This window comes from Ammospiza caudacuta, chromosome Z, assembly GCF_027887145.1.
Source record: "Ammospiza caudacuta isolate bAmmCau1 chromosome Z, bAmmCau1.pri, whole genome shotgun sequence".
In the NCBI taxonomy this organism is placed as follows: Eukaryota; Metazoa; Chordata; class Aves; order Passeriformes; family Passerellidae; genus Ammospiza; species Ammospiza caudacuta.
The window spans coordinates 13,079,572-13,096,978 of NC_080632.1; the positions used below are offsets into that span (position 1 = coordinate 13,079,572).

The 17,407-nt window shown below is 41.1% G+C and overlaps 2 protein-coding genes across 2 annotated transcripts in view; one reads left to right on the forward strand and one right to left on the reverse strand.

Annotated features, from left to right (window-relative positions):
• SNX24 (sorting nexin 24) overlaps positions 1 to 5,667 on the forward strand; it is an 88,707-nt gene extending 83,040 nt beyond the window's left edge. The window contains exons 6-7 of the mRNA XM_058823239.1: positions 192 to 256; positions 4,834 to 5,667. Of these exons, the coding sequence (XP_058679222.1) occupies positions 192 to 256; positions 4,834 to 4,904 (136 nt within the window). The 3' untranslated portion in view covers positions 4,905 to 5,667. The remainder of the gene's footprint in view (positions 1 to 191; positions 257 to 4,833) is intronic.
• A 1,520-nt stretch (positions 5,668 to 7,187) lies between these two features.
• On the reverse strand, positions 7,188 to 15,449 carry PPIC (peptidylprolyl isomerase C). Its single transcript, XM_058823238.1, has 5 exons — positions 15,317 to 15,449; positions 11,441 to 11,554; positions 10,853 to 10,946; positions 8,981 to 9,165; positions 7,188 to 7,757 (listed from the first exon to the last, which is right to left on the reverse strand). Exons 1-5 carry the CDS (start codon positions 15,413 to 15,415, stop codon positions 7,629 to 7,631), a joined length of 621 nt encoding a protein of 206 aa, XP_058679221.1. The 5' UTR covers positions 15,416 to 15,449; the 3' UTR covers positions 7,188 to 7,628.
• Between the last annotated feature and the right edge of the window lie 1,958 nt (positions 15,450 to 17,407).

Genomic DNA, 17,407 nt, shown 5'->3' on the forward strand with positions numbered 1-17,407 from the left:
TCAGTGTATGGCTGAGGAGCAGCAAGCTTTGCTTCCCGGAGATGGAGCCTGCCCTTCTGGGCAGCGCTGGTGCGTGGAACCGCACTGCATGACTCCCGGCAGCTCAACCACCTCACTTTATCAAAGCTAGTTTGTAGAACAGTCTGTTTGCTGTCCCTTGATACTGACATCCCTGTTCTTGACCTTTCCAGCAAACTGTCCCACCAGCCTGTGCTGCTGTTCCTAAGGGATCCATATGTCTTGCCTAAAGCCAACGGTAATCAAACCTGTCATCTGCTAACAGCACTTCACTGATCTGACCCTGCACTGCATAAACCACATTATTATTATTAATACTGGCCAAGTCAAATGACACTGGTCCAAAATCTAATAACCTGCCAATAAAACGATAGTTCTTGTGTAAGAAACCATTAAAACACTAAGTGGGGTGGGTGATTTATAAAAAGGTGGAATTTTCCCCCCAGTTGTTCTCTCAGACAAACCTACTGAGAATTCAAATCAAAAGAAGAACACTGCTTTTCTTGTTGTTGACCCTTTGGCTGTTTTGCCTGAAGGTCTTGAACTTGGAGGCCCAGTCCTTTGTAAGTGCTTTTTCCCTAAGCAACAGCTGCAAGCGTGTTTGTATTTCCATTTCTATTTATTTATAGTAATCCATTCCATGGATTATTATTTCTTATCATTTATAATCTCTGGAGCTCTTTATGGGGGAAAAAAGTGTACTTAAAGTGATATATTTCACAAGACATTTACATTAGACTTACGTGATTCAAAGGAGCATTGGAAATTGTTATGAACTCTTTTTTTAATCAGAGAATTTACCCTGTCTCAAATTCAATGCGTGCAGGGAAAAAAAGTACCACTTTCAGAGTGGGTTCCTCTTAGCTTTGTCATTTTACTTGTTTGAACGTGTTGTTTCTAATAAATATTTTATTTTAAAAATATGCTTTCAAAAGAGAATTTTCTCCCTGAGCTGCACATTTTTTTTAATATGGCACTGTGTTTCATTTTGCTATATACTGTGTAGAAATATCACACTGCCTTAAAATGAATTAAATTTTTAAGAATAAATTTAGGAAATAACAACTTTTTTGCTTTCCCTAGACAATGGAGTGTACTTCCTTGATATTTTCTCAAGATGATATTTTCTCTAAATCCTTGAGGGGAGGGCATAAGGAAGACAAAGCCAATCTCTTTTCTGTGTTGCCCAGCGACAGGACTAGAACATAAGGAGTATTTTCCCAAGCCCAGACACAGGCTGTCCAGAGTTGTGCTGGATCTCCACTTTTGGAGACACTCAGAAGCTGCTTGGCCATGGTCCTGGGCAAGTGTCTGCAGGTGCCTCTTCTTGATCAGGGATTTGGACCAGATCACCTCCAGTCATCTCCCAGCTGCAGAGGTTCTGCTGTTTTTTCAAGCTGTTTACCAAAACCATAGGGATGACCTCATATACTTGGAGAGGGTTAAGCAGTCTCTCTTGCAGGCAGCGACCATGCTAGCTAGTAGCAGGGCCAAACACTATTGACCCTATGAAGTCTCACTGAACTCCAATATGTAACTAGAGTGAAACTCAGACAACAGAGGTCCAGTGTGATTCAGGTCCACATCAGAAGACACATTACAAGGTTGTTTAGCTTTTACTTTGACTTAGCACTAGTCTAATTTCACAGACTGAATGTTCATTTGAGGCTGAAGTGCAGATCACAAAATCAATGAACCAAAGCACGGTAAGGGGAGGGGGTCGCTGCACAGGGTCACATCTGACCCAAGTGACAACAGTAATGAAGAATCACCCACAGAGAAACCTCTGTTTAAAATTTGGTCCAGATGCTGCCTATACTAATTCTTCGAGTGAGCCACATTGCATGTCTTAATCTTAGTGTTTAATGCTCCTCCTAATTGTATACTTGATTCCTCAAGAGCCTGGTATAAATTATGAACATCATGTAACTCCATAGCATTCTGAAGAGAGAAAATGGATTTCATATACAGTTATCCCAAAAAACTGAGATGGTGCTTAGTATTTCCAGCCCACATGTAACATTTTGCTCTAAAACTTCAAGATTCTGCAGTTCTGTGATGGTATTTATCTCCCTTCCATGATGTGTACTCTGAGTAAGGCTACTTTTTGTGAAATCATTAGGAACTTTACAATGAATTTTGTAACTGTTCTTTGAAGTAATGCAAAAAAGCATTAAGATAAAGCCCTCTTCTAATGAGTAACATATTTAAATATTGAGGAAGCCTCATTAATGACATATGATATAAAGGACATTTCAGATTCTTGCCAAGGCATTTTCTGACCTTGATCCACAGTATTTAGAATTTTATATGGCAGTTGAATATTCTTTGTATTTGAAAGCCCTAAAACATCAAATTCACTGCAAGTCATTCTTTAACTAAATGAATTAAAACACAAATTAGAATGTGAGTTGTGGTTTAAAAAAGGAAGAAGAAAACCAAGTCCTGAGTCTAGAGCCTCTACTAGTTGACTCAAGTCTAGTTGGAAAGAAACAAAGTTTTTACAAAACTACTATTGCCTTTAATTCTTCTTCTTTGTTTTTAGTTTGCAGCACAGAGAAAACATAGATGAGCTTTCTAAAATTGTCCCTCTCAGATTAGTTCTTACTTTGATAGACTCTGATTCCTTTGTAAAAACAGCCAAGGTTGTTCAACCTAGGACCAAAAGTAAGTGTCCGTTAACAAATAACTATTTATTATATGTTGTCTTTGAAGAAGGTGAATTTCAATCAGAAGTCTTTCCTGGATACAGAAATGCCTGTGTTAACATATTTCAATAAGTACAAAATAGGGTGAGTTTTAAACAAAATAAAAAACTATTTCTGGAATATAATCCTCAAAGAACATTTTTACCCTGCAAGTCATGGCATTGTGACTTGTCATTATAAAATACAATCTTGCCATTACTCTAGTGACTGGGCTTTAAGCACTGTTGAATTGCAAGACAGTTTTTCCAGGAATAAGATGCACAGTTACGAACCTCACTGATTTTCAGATTCCCTTTTTCAAGATGTGTTTAACAGTCTGAGGGCCCAAGTGTACATTACTTTTTGTGTAAGGGTACAGGGAGAAAGAAAAAATTAATATTCTCAAAAAAAATAAAGGAAAAACCTAATGTGCTTCAAACTGGAGATGATACTTTGGAAGCTAAAAAAGTGGGATCTTAGATTTACTGTCAATTGTTTGAAAATTGTTCTGATGGTTCTTTAAGCCATGCAGGGGTCACAGATCTGCAAGACTGTGCTTTGTTGTGTTTATACTTAGGTTATATATATACTTTAGTTGCATTTAACCTAAATTGATATGCTTGATTTTTTAAGCAGAAAAGGCTCACATTAAATCTAATGTTGTGAGGATGCATAATTTTGAAAATTAATCCTTATTTTCCTATATATACTGTATGTTATAGCAGAACCAATAAAAACTGGTTTCTGGAACTGTATCATTTAATCTATAAGGAAAGCATCAGATCACCTTTACAAGTGTATTTTGGTAACATTAATGACAGCTGCATAGGGTTATTCTGCCAGGGTAATTTGGGACAGATGATCTTACAGGATTTGAGGAAACACTAAAGGATTCAAAATATCAGCAAGTCATTTATAATTATGACTCACTATGAGAAGCTGGGTAGAATTATGCATATCTTGTTTACAGGGGAGGTTACCATTCATAAAAACATCCTAAAGTATCTATGTTCATAACATCTGTAATATTCTGATATCACTTTATTAATAACAAAGAAATAACACATTTAAGACAATAAGGATTGCTTTTATAGGGTCCAAATCTACCTTTGCTCAGTATTTTTAATTCCAAAATTATTTATGTGAAAGAGTTAGGGGCAAACCCTAATTCCCACCCACATTAGATGATCTAATTCATCACGTACTAATGATTTTTATAAAAGTTGCATCTTCCCTTTGTGAATACCTGTAGGCTGATAGTTGAAGCTTTGTTTCATGTGGAAAGTTCCACATCAGGAACCGTCTACTCTTAGCAGGAAATCCATTTCTAGTATACTAACAATTTTAAGGTTGTAAGATGTGATCAGAAATTCTTAGTTTTACTGTCTGGTGATTTAAATAGACCCTTCATTAAAACCTCAGATATTGGTGCATTTCAAAAATCTTTTTAATGCGACAGTGTATATCCATGTACATGGATCTATTATTGTGTTCTATCAGGCAATTCTTTCATGCCAAATGGAACGTGAAAATTAACTGGCAGTTTCCTCTGCATCCGTGACAACAAAGTAGTGGGAATTTTTTCCTTCAAGTACTGTAAGATGACATTTTGTAACGTGACATTTTATGTTGATTGGACAACCTGAAAATTTCTTCCCTCAAATAATCATTTTTGTACAGGCATCCTCAAGTCTTCTCAGTCTAAACATCGCTGTAAACCACAATACAAAAAACAGCTTTGAAGTATTCCCAGTAGTAATCTAAAAATTTCTTCAAGTATATTGAGATTTTGTTAGAAACTGAATTGCAAGTGTAATCCATCTTCCTTGTGAGAAAAGATTCAGATAAAGAGCGGGAGCCTAGCAGCCTTAAGTATTAGAACATCCCTTTAAATCAATAAGCTACAAATCTGGCAGCGCATTCATGCAATGCCCACTGCTACCCTAAAGTGGCTTTAGTGCTGAAACAGCATTACTAATAGCACATCCTCAACATGGATAAACAGTTGAGTGATGCAGTAACCCAAAGCAAATAAGGCCTTACCTAGTTAAGTTTCACAAAAACATTTATATTGTACTGACATGGATAAGAAAGTAAGTTTCTTTCTTTTTTTTCTCTTTTTTTTCAGATGACTTTCCAAATGTAGTTATAGATGGCATTCTACATGGAATATTTTATCCTCACTTACTGCCCAGGTAGAAGTAATACGAGGCAAGAAGAAGCTGAAGTCATGGTTAATAGAATTAACAGGAATAAAATTCTGTGATGTGAAAATTATGCTCAGAAGCAAGAGGCACAACCTGAGATTAAGTTCAAGCATTATGACTTTTTAAATAAAATCACTGTCATTACAGTTGCTGCTTTTAAAAAAGATACGGAAACAACAGTATTGAAGTTATTTATACTTTCTATATATTGACATGCTCTGTTTAACACTAAATGTTCTAAGTCATACACTGAATTATGCTAACCTTTGAAGAGAAAAATTTTACTAATTATTTCTATAATTTCTCTTAAAGCAAACACTAAACCATTTTGCACCAGGATTTTTCCCAGCACATTACCCATTGCTGGCACTGGATGGATTAGAAGTGCTGAAGAGAGTGTGTGCAGAATCGGAAACATGCTTTCACATTCTGAAATACACAGCACTCTCTGAGGAAATTTTCTAGATTTCAGTTTAAATTATTTGACTTACCAGGAGCTTCTCTATGGCTTTTGCACATCTCCATTCAGTTATGACACCTAACTTGTGTGTTTGTTTACTTTCCACACCAACTTGCTGACTGTTTTGCATATATTAACATTTTATAAGTCACAGAACATACAACTCTGTGGTAAACTAAAGCAAGAATATTATTAAGATTATGATCAAACTAAAACTGATACATATATATGTATGTTCAGATTTAACTGGAAATTTGTATGTGTGCTGCTGGACATTATAAAATAAATTACTAGACATGAATGTACCACTTCAGTGTTTTTTTTGTGAAATTTTTCTATTGAAATTTTTCTGAGATTCTCTTCTCTGAGAAGGGTCTCAGATGTCTGTCTTCCCATGAAGTGTGAGAAAATACCTGTGTGTCTGCTCATTTAAAGCCTTAGCTGAACATGGTAGCCTTAAAGAACTGTATGTCTTGGTGAAAAAAATTAAGGTTAATGGAACACAGAGGAAGTCACTGGGCTCATCAGCAGAAGGGAGCGTTACACAAAACCAGCAATGGCAAAGCTGGGCACAAACATAAGTCAGATCCTGGAGACACACAGGTTGCTCTAAATGGTAAATGTGTTTGGAAGCCATCTGGGGAGAGTGGAAAGCCGGACTTCAAAACAAGGTAGGCCTGTGACTGCAGCACTTGTTCAGGTACCGTATCTTTATGAGGCTCAGCCTCCAGGAGAGCTTTCAGCTACTGGCAGACTGAGGCATTCTCACTCCTGCTTGCTAACCCTGCTCCCTTTTCAGAGAATTTTACTTTAAACAGCTATTAGAAAGAAAAGTCATCAGAGGCAAAATGGAAATCTGATTGCCTAGCCCTAGACAAATTTAGAGGCCCTTGCCAAGTTCTCCTCCAGTTCTGTTTGCAGAGGACAGTAATCCTTTCACAGGTCTCTGAAAAGGAGTGTCAGTATTTATCTTCAGGAGAGGCCCCAGGGCTGTGGATGAAGAACCAGCAGGAGCATCCTCTAACAGCAAATGATATGTCAGGAGAACCTAGGGTAAATCCCTGCCGACAGTTTTTTCCTGTTTCCTTTTGAGTGGAATGCCAATAGGTAGCTACAAGCTCTGTGTGTAGCAGTCTCTTCTGCCCTGAATCACTTTGGCTCTGGATACACCTCAGAGCTCCTTCAGGACACCCTTCAGGAAATGAGTCACTTCAAAGAGGAGTAGTATGCTGCCTGCCTGTGTTACAGGTGGATGAGCCCTTCATTGGATCTTGGCACTGCCTCTTCCACCTTGAGTCCTAAAACAGTCAACTCAAAACGAAAAAATCCACATATCTGCACTGAACTTAATATAGGTGTCTCTTAAGTGTTACCCTACACTGACCTCCTCTGAAAGCTACCAGTTGTAAGCTTAAGAGTTATTTATTTATGAAGCATCACCAAAAAAATGAACCCAAAGTTCTCAAACTTACAGCAAAACATAAAGAAAAAGTGTTTGAGCTTTAAAATAAGTAACATTAATTGTTAGAAAATTCACCAAAACAAGAATTCTTCTGTTTTAATCAGTTTCTAACAGACTACCTTATTTAATAATAAGACAGAAAAGCTGCTTGTTCTTGATCACAGAATGGTATCTCAATACTGTGGTTTTCTGAAAGACAGAAGGGACTGACATGTTTAGATTAGGAAAATTTACCATCTCTGCTCTAACCTTACAACCTTATCTCCTGAAAAGCAAGACCCCCTGCATATAATGTGGAATCAATTGAGGTGAAAAAAAAGTTTGGGGGCTGGAGTAAAAAATGCTCTCAAGTATTTATTTGAAAGCAAAGTTTATTTATTCAAAACACTTCTATATTTTACCTTTTTTTTAGGTTTTTAGAACTGCTGGTAGTGTTACAGTAAATATTTTCAGTTGAAAAGACAAAAACAAATATTGCTAAAATTTCCAAACAGAACAAAATTAATGTATTTTAAACCCTGGAAAAAATAGAATTACTGCTATAATTTTTCATTAAAGACTTTTTCTGCAAGATCTAGAATTTGGTGGGATATGTCTTGAATTTCAAGGAGTGGCAGCTCCAACAAGTTATTATAGAAATAGTCATATCCCTTCTGTATTTGGCAAATGATAAGTACTGCCTAAACGTAACCTCAGCTGTTTTGAGGAGAAAATTTGGTGGATCGGTAAGATTGGTCAAAAACCAGCATTAAAGACAAGTGATTAAGTTGTACTTTTCATTCTGACTATTGCTCTCACCAGTCACCAACTTCAACTACAAATGGTTCCTTCACAGCTATTTTGCCACTGTTCACAATCACACAGTCTTGAAGGGGCCGATCATGTTCATCTGTCTGCTGGAGTTCTATCGAGTGCACCACAGACTGTCAAACAAAAAAAGAACAAACAGAAAGGTTCAGTTTAGCCAAAGAAACTCAGTGGCTGAGGCCTGGTGCCACAGAAATAAAAAAGTACACCTAACATCATTGTTTATTAACCAGTTTGTGAACAAAGTCCTTTACCCTGCCAACTTCCCATATCCTTTTCTTTCTATATTAGCAGTTGTGCCATTCTGTAAATCAAACACAGTTGACAGAAGCACAGGGAAGGCTGTTTGCTCTCCTAGAAAATCCTTCAGCCAACAAAAACATTTTGAAGGAGTAACTAAAAATGTACATTCAGCTGATTAAGCTGGCACATACAGGATTATATCTGTGGCCTATGAGCAAAAAGTGAATCCAGAGATCACAAAAGGCAAGCATGATTATTTTTCTAATTGTACAGCATAACTGCGCTTCCAGAAATCTGGTTACTGCTTTTACCTTTAGCACATAACACACACATACAGATTGTTAGTGTGGTACCAGTATTTTTAAAGGACAAAATTAATTTACGTATATTGACAACTTGCTTTTTATATTTATCCATTAATCTGACTAAACTGAAACTTAAGTCTAAATAGCTTCTCAAAAATTTACAGCTACTACTGTAGATCATAAAAATGGAATTCAGTATGAATATGGGAGTGAGGGCCAAGTATTCTGATGAAGTTTTCAAACTCCTCAAAGTCCAGCAGCTCATATTTTCCCCAATAATTTCAAAACACAGATTAAAAAGAAATAATTTGTAAGGAGAACCAGACTAATAAAAGTATAATCACTTGAAAACATAATTTTTTAGCTGAAAATTTGATCAGTATGCGTTTGCCTGCTTTACATTCACATGTTTCTAAAAACCCTTAACAGTGAAAAGTAAGGGTGAAAAACAGTGAAAACTAACTACCATGCACTACAAAATTTGATTTTAGCCTGTAGAAAACAGTGTTACTGAAAGGAGGAACTGAACTCTCTTCACTTGTAATTTGCAAAGGTGTAATTTGCAAAGTGTTGACTTCAGTGCTTAGCAGTCTGAAATAAGGGCAGTGAAAGCCAAAAGCAAGGTACAGGTTTCCATTTCTGATATTTCAGTTCTAAATTGTCCAGCTGGAGCTCCTCACAATCATTTCCTACCATGTACATATTAGATGAATAATGAACTGTCTCTGAACAGGGGTAACAGGGGTATAATAGGCACAATTTGTCCAGATCAACCACTACTTTAAACTTACCATTCCATCAAGGACTTTGCCAAATACTACGTGTTTTCCATCTAACCAGGAAGGCTTTGTCACACTGATGAAGAACTGGGATCCGTTGGTGTCTGGCCCAGAATTAGCCATGCTAACCCATCCAATTCCATAGTGTTTGAGCTTGAAGTTCTCATCAGGAAATCTTTCTCCATAGATGCTTCTTCCTATGACAAAAAAAATAAGAAAGCAGACTTTAAAAAAATAAATAAGAAAAAAAAGCTGCTTTTTGTTCAAAAATGGGGAAAATGAAGTATGAATTCAGGACTTGAAGATTCATTGTTTGAGTAAACACAGCAGCATCACTGTTAAACCACCAGCAACTCCATAACTAAAATCATTTTTTGTGTAAAGGTAAGCTAAACCACCACACATAAGGAAGGAACAGTCAAAGCTGATGATGCTTTATCCCTTGAATTTAAGCACGCTGAATACTTTCAAAGGTCTGGTTTACAGACACCACTGAATAATAATATACTTCATCCTGTTGAGCAAATTAAAGTACATACTTATGGCCACCAACAAGAAGATGTAATTGTCACAAAATAATGGTTTTTTGTCAATTTCAGTATTTAAACCTTTCCCTTATGCTAAGAAATCACTTTAGGCATGTTTACAAGCATATGAAGACCAAATGGAAGTTAGACTAAAATATTTGGTGTGTATGTGTACAACCACGACATAAAGATTCTGATGTTTTTAAAACAGTTCAGAGAAAAAAAACACATCAGTCATGGTTAAACCACCGTCACTCTGAAAAGAGAAGGCTGTCTGTCTCACTCTTTGCTTGTCCAGTGCCTAGCACAATGGGGACACTTCTTCCAACACCACCAGATGCTATCCCAATAAACAACATCAGCAAGCAAATAATTGCTGCCTACCTTTAATGCTAAAACTATGTCTTTGGTATTATGGTCATCCCCATTGCTGACTGCTATGACAAGGAATGAATGTTTCCATTCTATCCCAGCAGGGAAATCACTAACAGTTCATGCAGACAGTTCAAATTGTAGCATGTCAAGAATGTGCATCTAAAGGAAGAGAAGAAATCTGCAGCCAGAGTGAGTGCAGTGCAAGAGATGCTGTGCTGGCATTGCCCCCTGAGTGTACTGAACTGTTCTTCTGGAGGCTCAGGAGGGAGAAGTGATACACACAAGCCAGGACTCACAGCACCAGCAAGTTTATGGTTTCAGTTTTAGTAAGAGAAAAACGGGTAGAGGGCATGACCCTCATCTTCTAGTTTCCTTCTCTCTCCCTGTTAAGAAAATCCTTCTCACAGCACATTTCAGAGGTTCCTCAGAACAGACTGAGCTGAGGGCAGAGAGGACAGCCTCCTCCTTCCCTACCTGCCTTCCCTCTACGTGCTTTCACTGTTTCATCGCGGATTAGACTTCTGCTGGATGACTTGAATTGGTTCACCTATACATGCAATCAGTGAGTGCCTCAGGGAAGGAGCGCTGTCACAAAGCCAGAGCAGGGGAAGGGTGGAGACATCCATCTTTTGGAGACAGACGGTAAGTTGTAGGAGCAGCTCAGCTGGTCACGTGGCTCCAGCCCAGCACGCAAAGCCATGCTTCTTGAATGGGGACAAGTCACAGACAGAAAAGAGCTATCTGCAAAAATTGAGGACAAAGGAAGAGCTACACATACTTATAAATCAGATAATCCAAATAGCTGCAGCTTAGGCTACAAGACACTTGGAAAAGTACTAGGAGCTCTAAACCAAATGTGGGCTGGTTTGGGGATTTTTCATTTATCTGAGCAGAAACCATGAAGCTATATGCTGGTTTGCCCACACTTTCAGCAGACATTTGAACAAAGAAAAGGGAACCTGGAAAATACTAAGTATGTTACCTCCTGATCCATCTCCAGCTGTAAAGTCTCCTCCTTGAATCATGAAGTCTTTGATCACACGATGAAATTTACTTCCTTTGTATCCGTATCCTCTCTAAGAAAATGAAATAATTCTTTAAATTAATGTAACATCCAGTTCTATATAAAATCATAGGAAGTACACAAGTTGTGAACAGCTAGATTTCACAGAATATACCACCAAGGGATATAATATTGTCTAGAAACACATAAAAATGAGGTGCAGGTAAAAAACATCTAAACTGCACTGCCACAAAGAAGGTATTTATTCAGGTGATCAAAGCCATTGTCTTTATTTGACTTTATTGTCTGTATCTGACCACATGTAACTCCACATGCTAGATCTGCAAGGCAGGTACAGATTGAGGTGCTCATTTCCAGCATCTCGTAATTACATCTTGCAAACCAAGGACCTGAGAAGACACACACTAGTGCACATCCCTGGGGACAGCACTTGTGCACAGGCTCCAGTGAATGAAGACTGACAATTCACAACTGAAACAGCATTAAACACACACTGCTTTCCCAAGCCAAACCTGAGTACACAGCGGAAGAAAACCACAAACGTACTTCTCCGGTTGCCAACGCAATGAAGTTCTCCACGGTCTTTGGGACAACTTTTCCAAACAATCCAATTACAATTCTGCCAACATCTTTGTCTCCGATCTTCACATCAAAGAACACCTGAATATTTTTGTGAAGGGAACAAAAGTGATACAGATGTGAGCACAGCAAACAGCCAAGCTTTTCAAAGAGAAAGGTGGTAAGAAATTACTTCTGGCTGGTCTGTAGTAATAGTATCCTGCAATTCCTAAGGGTGCTGTTTCAGAGAAATCTTTTCAAAGCCACCAAAATCAGGTTATGCAGAAAACTGTTTGAGATATGGTGACTTTATGTTTTGATTCTTACTACTTTTAATGGCTCAGTGAGACTGCTGTATCTCAAGTTTGAAGACAGTGTTCAAGATGATTTTTCCCAAACATGTAAGCCTTTAAAGCTGAATGGAAAAATTAAATATGAAAGTAAGGAAGAACAACAATTCTATTCCCATATGGGGGAAATAACAAGGAACTATAGTACTGACGCTCCCCACAAATGACCATTTGCTATCCACTCATAATCTTCACTGTTTTAGGTATCAGTACATATACACAAAAGCCTAAATTCCATTGAATTGACAAACAGTGGGAAGAAAATCCTTTGGCTCAAGCAAGCAGTTGCCTTTCTAAACATGAATCCAAAACTAGCAAAGAAATAACCAGGCCAGATTTTTGAGCTGATTGCCTTAATCTTCAATGTATATGTCACTGAAAAGCAACTTCAAAAAGACAAATGAGTTACAAGACATTATAATGAATCTATGAATGCATATTTGAATGTGCAAAAATGTTCCAATAATTACTGAAAATAGGAACAGCTGTCAGGAAATGAGGCATGTTGAAGTTCTGAAAAAGTTACATAAAGGATATTACAACTTCTAGGAAACAGCAATGTGTACTCCTATGATGTGGTATTTGCTGTTCCTTGTGGCACTCAACCAAGTATTACTTGTCTGTAATGCTAAGAAATTAGTCCAATAATGATAATAAATGACCACAGTCTCTCCAATGTGAATGCCTCTTTCACGCTCTCCTACTAAACATTTCTACCATTTCTTGATCTTCTATGTGGTTTTGACTGTTGAACTTTTGGCTAACACTATAAAAGTGCTATAAAGGAAATAAAATTCCTTTTGATACACCTCATTCATTTCCTCGACACTTGGCACTGAATAACATGCTTCTTAGATGTGTGGCTCCCAAAGCATTAACAGCGCACTCTCACTAACTTTTTAAAGGTTCTATAAACAAGTCTCTCTGAATTGTGCCGCCAGGGTTATCTAGGTAAGGGGCATTGCCTTCCTACATTTTCTAAAACCTTTGGCTGTCTATTTTGCCTGGAAATGTTGTTCTAGTAGGACTGCCTGAAATAAATGGGCACATATGAGTAACAAGACCAAGGCTACCAAACAATTACCCCACAGAGCACGAACATCATACCCTTTGTTGACAGCACAAGGAGACAAGTTCGCCATACGCTGCAAGCCCAGCACAGCCACAAGGCTTCACACGTGGCACTGCTGCTTGCCTAAGCAACAAACCCAGTACTTTTAAAAACGTGTCTCTGCATATTTCAGCCACAAAATCAAGTATGGAAATATCTGGTAGCCCTAGACACTATTTCTGCATAGAAAAGCCATGTTCTCATGAGTGTATTTCCACAGGTTCCCTGGAAATTCAGTGGGCATGTAGACTCTTGTGAGCTGGTTGATACAGTATTTTTAAATCTCAAAAAACATTTGGCCGAATTCTTCACCAAAAACTCTGAAAAAAAAATATTATAAATTTTCGGTCTTATTAATACTTTTATAAATATTTAATCGTATTTACAATCTGCAGTTAAGCACTTCAAGACTGAAATGAAAAAAGAACACACCACTAAGAGTGGCTGGTTCTCATAAAAAGATTCACATATAATTTACACAAGATGCTGTATATCTAACTGAAAAAATGGACAAGAGCATTCAATTATTTAAGGAAACTAAAGTGACTTTGAAAGGAAGGTCTCATGATTCTTAAAGACCAGCTAATGTAATAACCTCATAAATGCAAAATTACTGTATATGGTGTAAAGCCACAATAAGGGTGCCAAAATACATCTGGAATCATCCTGAGTAGTTTAGTGAAAGGTTTGGTTTTGGGCTTGTGAAGGTCAGAGAAGGAAAAGAAACAGAAATACTAAAAATAATTAAAATGGATAAAGAGATGGGCATAGCTACATCTGTACTGTGAGTTCACACCCTGAGTGCTGCATGTAATTTTGGCCTCTCTACTGCAGAATGATAAAACCAACCTAAAAAAATGTAAAAAAAGGGGCAGAACAGATGCCCAACGGGTATGGAATATAATTTATATGAAGAAAGGTTACAGAAAGCTACTTAAACTGGAAGAGAGAAAACCAGTGTGATTTGATGAGCTCTGTAAAGTTACCACTGCCTAGGACACAAAAAATTGGCAATGCAATTCTTTAAGTGCCACAGCAGTCAGAGAAAAGCATAACATTATGGCCCAGGCAAAAGAAATGAAGAAGGAAAGTACTTTATTCATAATTAAATAGGAATGTATTTCCAGATTATTTGATGGTCAAATTTACCCTTCGCCCCCAAAAAAAAAAATCAAATCTGTGGTCTAGAAGTCCATGGAAATGAAACTGTAAGCAGCTGCAGAGGCATGAAGCACAGAGGCACAGTCCATGGCTTAGGATACTGAAGCCATGCTAGAGCAAGCAGTTCAGCAAACAGCCCCTGCTGTTCCCGGTCACACTTTCAGGAGTGTAGGTGTCTTTCCCAGCACGGACACACTCTCTCCTGACTACAGGTGGAAAAACACTTGGGGGTTGAAACACAGAATTCCAAAGCTGGACTAAACATCCCACCTCCTGCACCAAACAAACACTTTTTGGAAAGAGATGCTGTCATGCTGCAGTAGTTAGGTGCCTCCCTATCCCGCCAGCCAGCCCCACAGCCCACAGTCCATCTCCTGGGCAGTGCCATTGCAATCTGACCCAACCTCCCCATTCAACCAGGCCCACCAATTCTCTTCAGGGCAGAGAACTGCGTCCAGGTGGTTCTTGGATATCTCCTGTGAGGGAAACTCCACAGCCTCTCTGGGCAATCTGTTCCAGTGCTCAGACACTTTTGTGCCCCGCACAATAAAGAAGTTCCTCTTCATATTCAGGTGGAACTTCCTGTATACCAGCTGGTCACCACCGAGCAGAGCCTGGTCCATCCTCTTGGCACCCTCCCCTCAACATACTCATTGACATTGATAAGGCCCTTTCTCAGCCATTCCTTCCCCAGATTGAACAAGCCAGCTCCGCCGGCAAAAGATATGCTGCACTCCCCTGATAACTCAGTAGCGCCCCGTTGGATCCTCTCCGGAGTTTCAGCAGAGAGGAGAAATGAAAAAAACCATGGCACAGACGAGCCCCAGAGCAGTCAAACCCCGGCCCGCTCGGGGCAGCCTGGCAGCACCAGCAGCCACAAACTGCCCTGGCAACAGCAGAGGCTGCAGCAGCGCTGGAGGAGTGACGAATTTAAAAGTTTACACTTCTGCAAGGCAGAGGGAGGCTCTGCTGGCCCAAACACCGCGATGTGCCAGCGCCTACCGAAAGGCGGCATGCCCAAAGGGGTTAAAAACCAACCAACCAACCAACCAAGAAAACCCAATAAGACGGCGAAGCTCTGGCCAAGCCCTGTGTGCCCGGGGCGCGGCGCGGGGCCGGCTGTGGGGCTGCCAGGGCAGAGGCCGGCCGGCTGCCCCGGCACGCCGCCACGGCCGCGGGACATCCCGGCCGCGGGCCCCGCCCGACCCGAACCGAGGCTTCCCGGAGGCGGGGGAGAGTCACCTTGGCTGTCACGCTGGGTCCCCTCCTCTTGAAGGCGTCGGCCACGGGGGCCAGGAAGCACAGACAGGCCACGGCGCCGAGCAGCGCCCCGCGGGCCATGGCGCCGGCCGAGCGCTGCGGCGCCTGCGCCGGGGAAGGGCGGCTCCTCCCGCCGGGGCGGGGGGCTCCCGGCAGCGGCTGCCCGCCCCAGGGAGCGGCCATCCATCCCGGAGAAAGGCCAGCAGTCCCAGGGAACGGCCAGCCATCCCGGGGAAAGGCCACCCATCCAGAGGAGAGGCCACCCATCCCAGGGAGGGGTCATCCATCCTGAGGAGCCATCATCCATGCCCGGGGAATAGCCACCCATGCCAGGGAGCGATCACCCATCCCAGGAAGCGGTCACGCATGCCAGGGATCGGTCACCCACCCTGGAGAAGCCGTCACCATCCCGGCCGGAGTGGTGATCCGCCGGGGCTGAGCTCCGGTCCCGGCGCTGCCCGGCGCTCCCAGGACGGGCCCGGCGCCCTGCCTGGATCTGGGGCGGGTGCTGCCCCTTCTGATGGGCGGCGGGGAGCCGGGTGCCGTCCGCCGGGCCGGCCTCGCCCAGCGGGAAGTGCGATACCGGAGAGGGGCACAGCCTTCGTTTTCGGCCGGGCTGTGGGCCCAGCAGGCTCCCATGGGTGGGTGAAGTAGCCAAAAGCAAAGGCTAATGGTATCCTGGCCTGCATTCCAAAGAGTGTTGCCAGCAGGTGTAGGCAGGTGATGGTGCTCCTCAGCCCTGCTGAAGACTCATCTGGAGTGCTCTGTCCATTTCTGGGTTCCTTAGCATAAGGGAAGTGTGGAGCTCCCGGAGTGGGTCCAGCGCAGGGCAGGAAAAGGACTGGCGCATGTCTCTTATGAGGAAAGGCAGAGAGAGCTGGGCCTGCTCAGCCTGGAGAAAGGATGACTGAGATGGGACCACATCAATGTCTATGAGTATCTGAAGGGAAGGTGTCAGGAGGATGGACCAGGCTCTGCCTGGTGGTGCCCAGAAACAGGATAAGAGGCAACAGGCAGAAACTGATACACAGGATGGTCCCCCTGATTACAAGCGGGAACTTCTTCTCTGTGCGGGTGACTGCACATTGGAACAGATTGTCCAGAGAGACTGCAGAGTCTCCTTTACTGGAAATACTGAAGAACTATCTGGGCTCAATCCATGCTGTGTGCTCTAGGACAGTCCATATGACAACCTTGTGGTCCCTTCCAACCTCAGCAGTTCTCTGATTCTGTGATTTTGGGAGTGAGTCGTTAGTCCTTCATATTTGCTGTATTTAATGTGCTAGAAACTACAGGAGCCTGTGAGGCACCTGTAGTACTTTTGGGTTCATTTGTGTTAGCTGTGGTGGTGCACTGCTTGTCAGCTCACACCTCTGGCTTTGGACAATAAACAGAAGTGCTGAAGGAATTCATCAAACACAAACATTTCTCCCAAGCCATTATGTGCTAAAAAATCATTTGTATTCAGGACCTGTTTCAAATGGTGTTGCTGCGGCAGTCCCTAGAAAATTTGTAAATTGTAGCACACTGAAATTTTGTGGCCTGTCAGCTGCCAGCATATGAAAGTTGAAATGGATGCCAATGGACTGCAAGCAGGAAGCTGTCAGTGGCTTATGTAAACACGTTCAGGCTTAAACCCAGCAGCACTGTGGTTCTGGGTGTATGGCATAGCACTTCCACAGACAAAGGCACTTCCATTGCAAAGGCAGCCCAGAGCTCAGGTGCAGTGCCCAAGGGAATGTGTGCTCTGCCCCACGCACGTGCGCTGCATGTCTGCCAAACCCCTCAGCTTGACACTGCGCCTCAGCTGGCAAGTAGTAGAGACAATAGTCACAGACTCATAGAATTGTTTAGGATCATCGAGTCCAACCATTAACCCAGCACCACCAAGCCCAGCACTTAACCATGCCCTTAGGCACCACATCTACATGTCTTTTAAATACCTCCAGATCTGGTGATTCTATCACTTCCCTGCATAGCCTGTTCAGTGCTTAACAGCCCTTTTCATGAATGAATTTTTCGTAATATCCAACTGAAACCTCCACTGGCACAGTTTAGGGATATTTCCTCTTG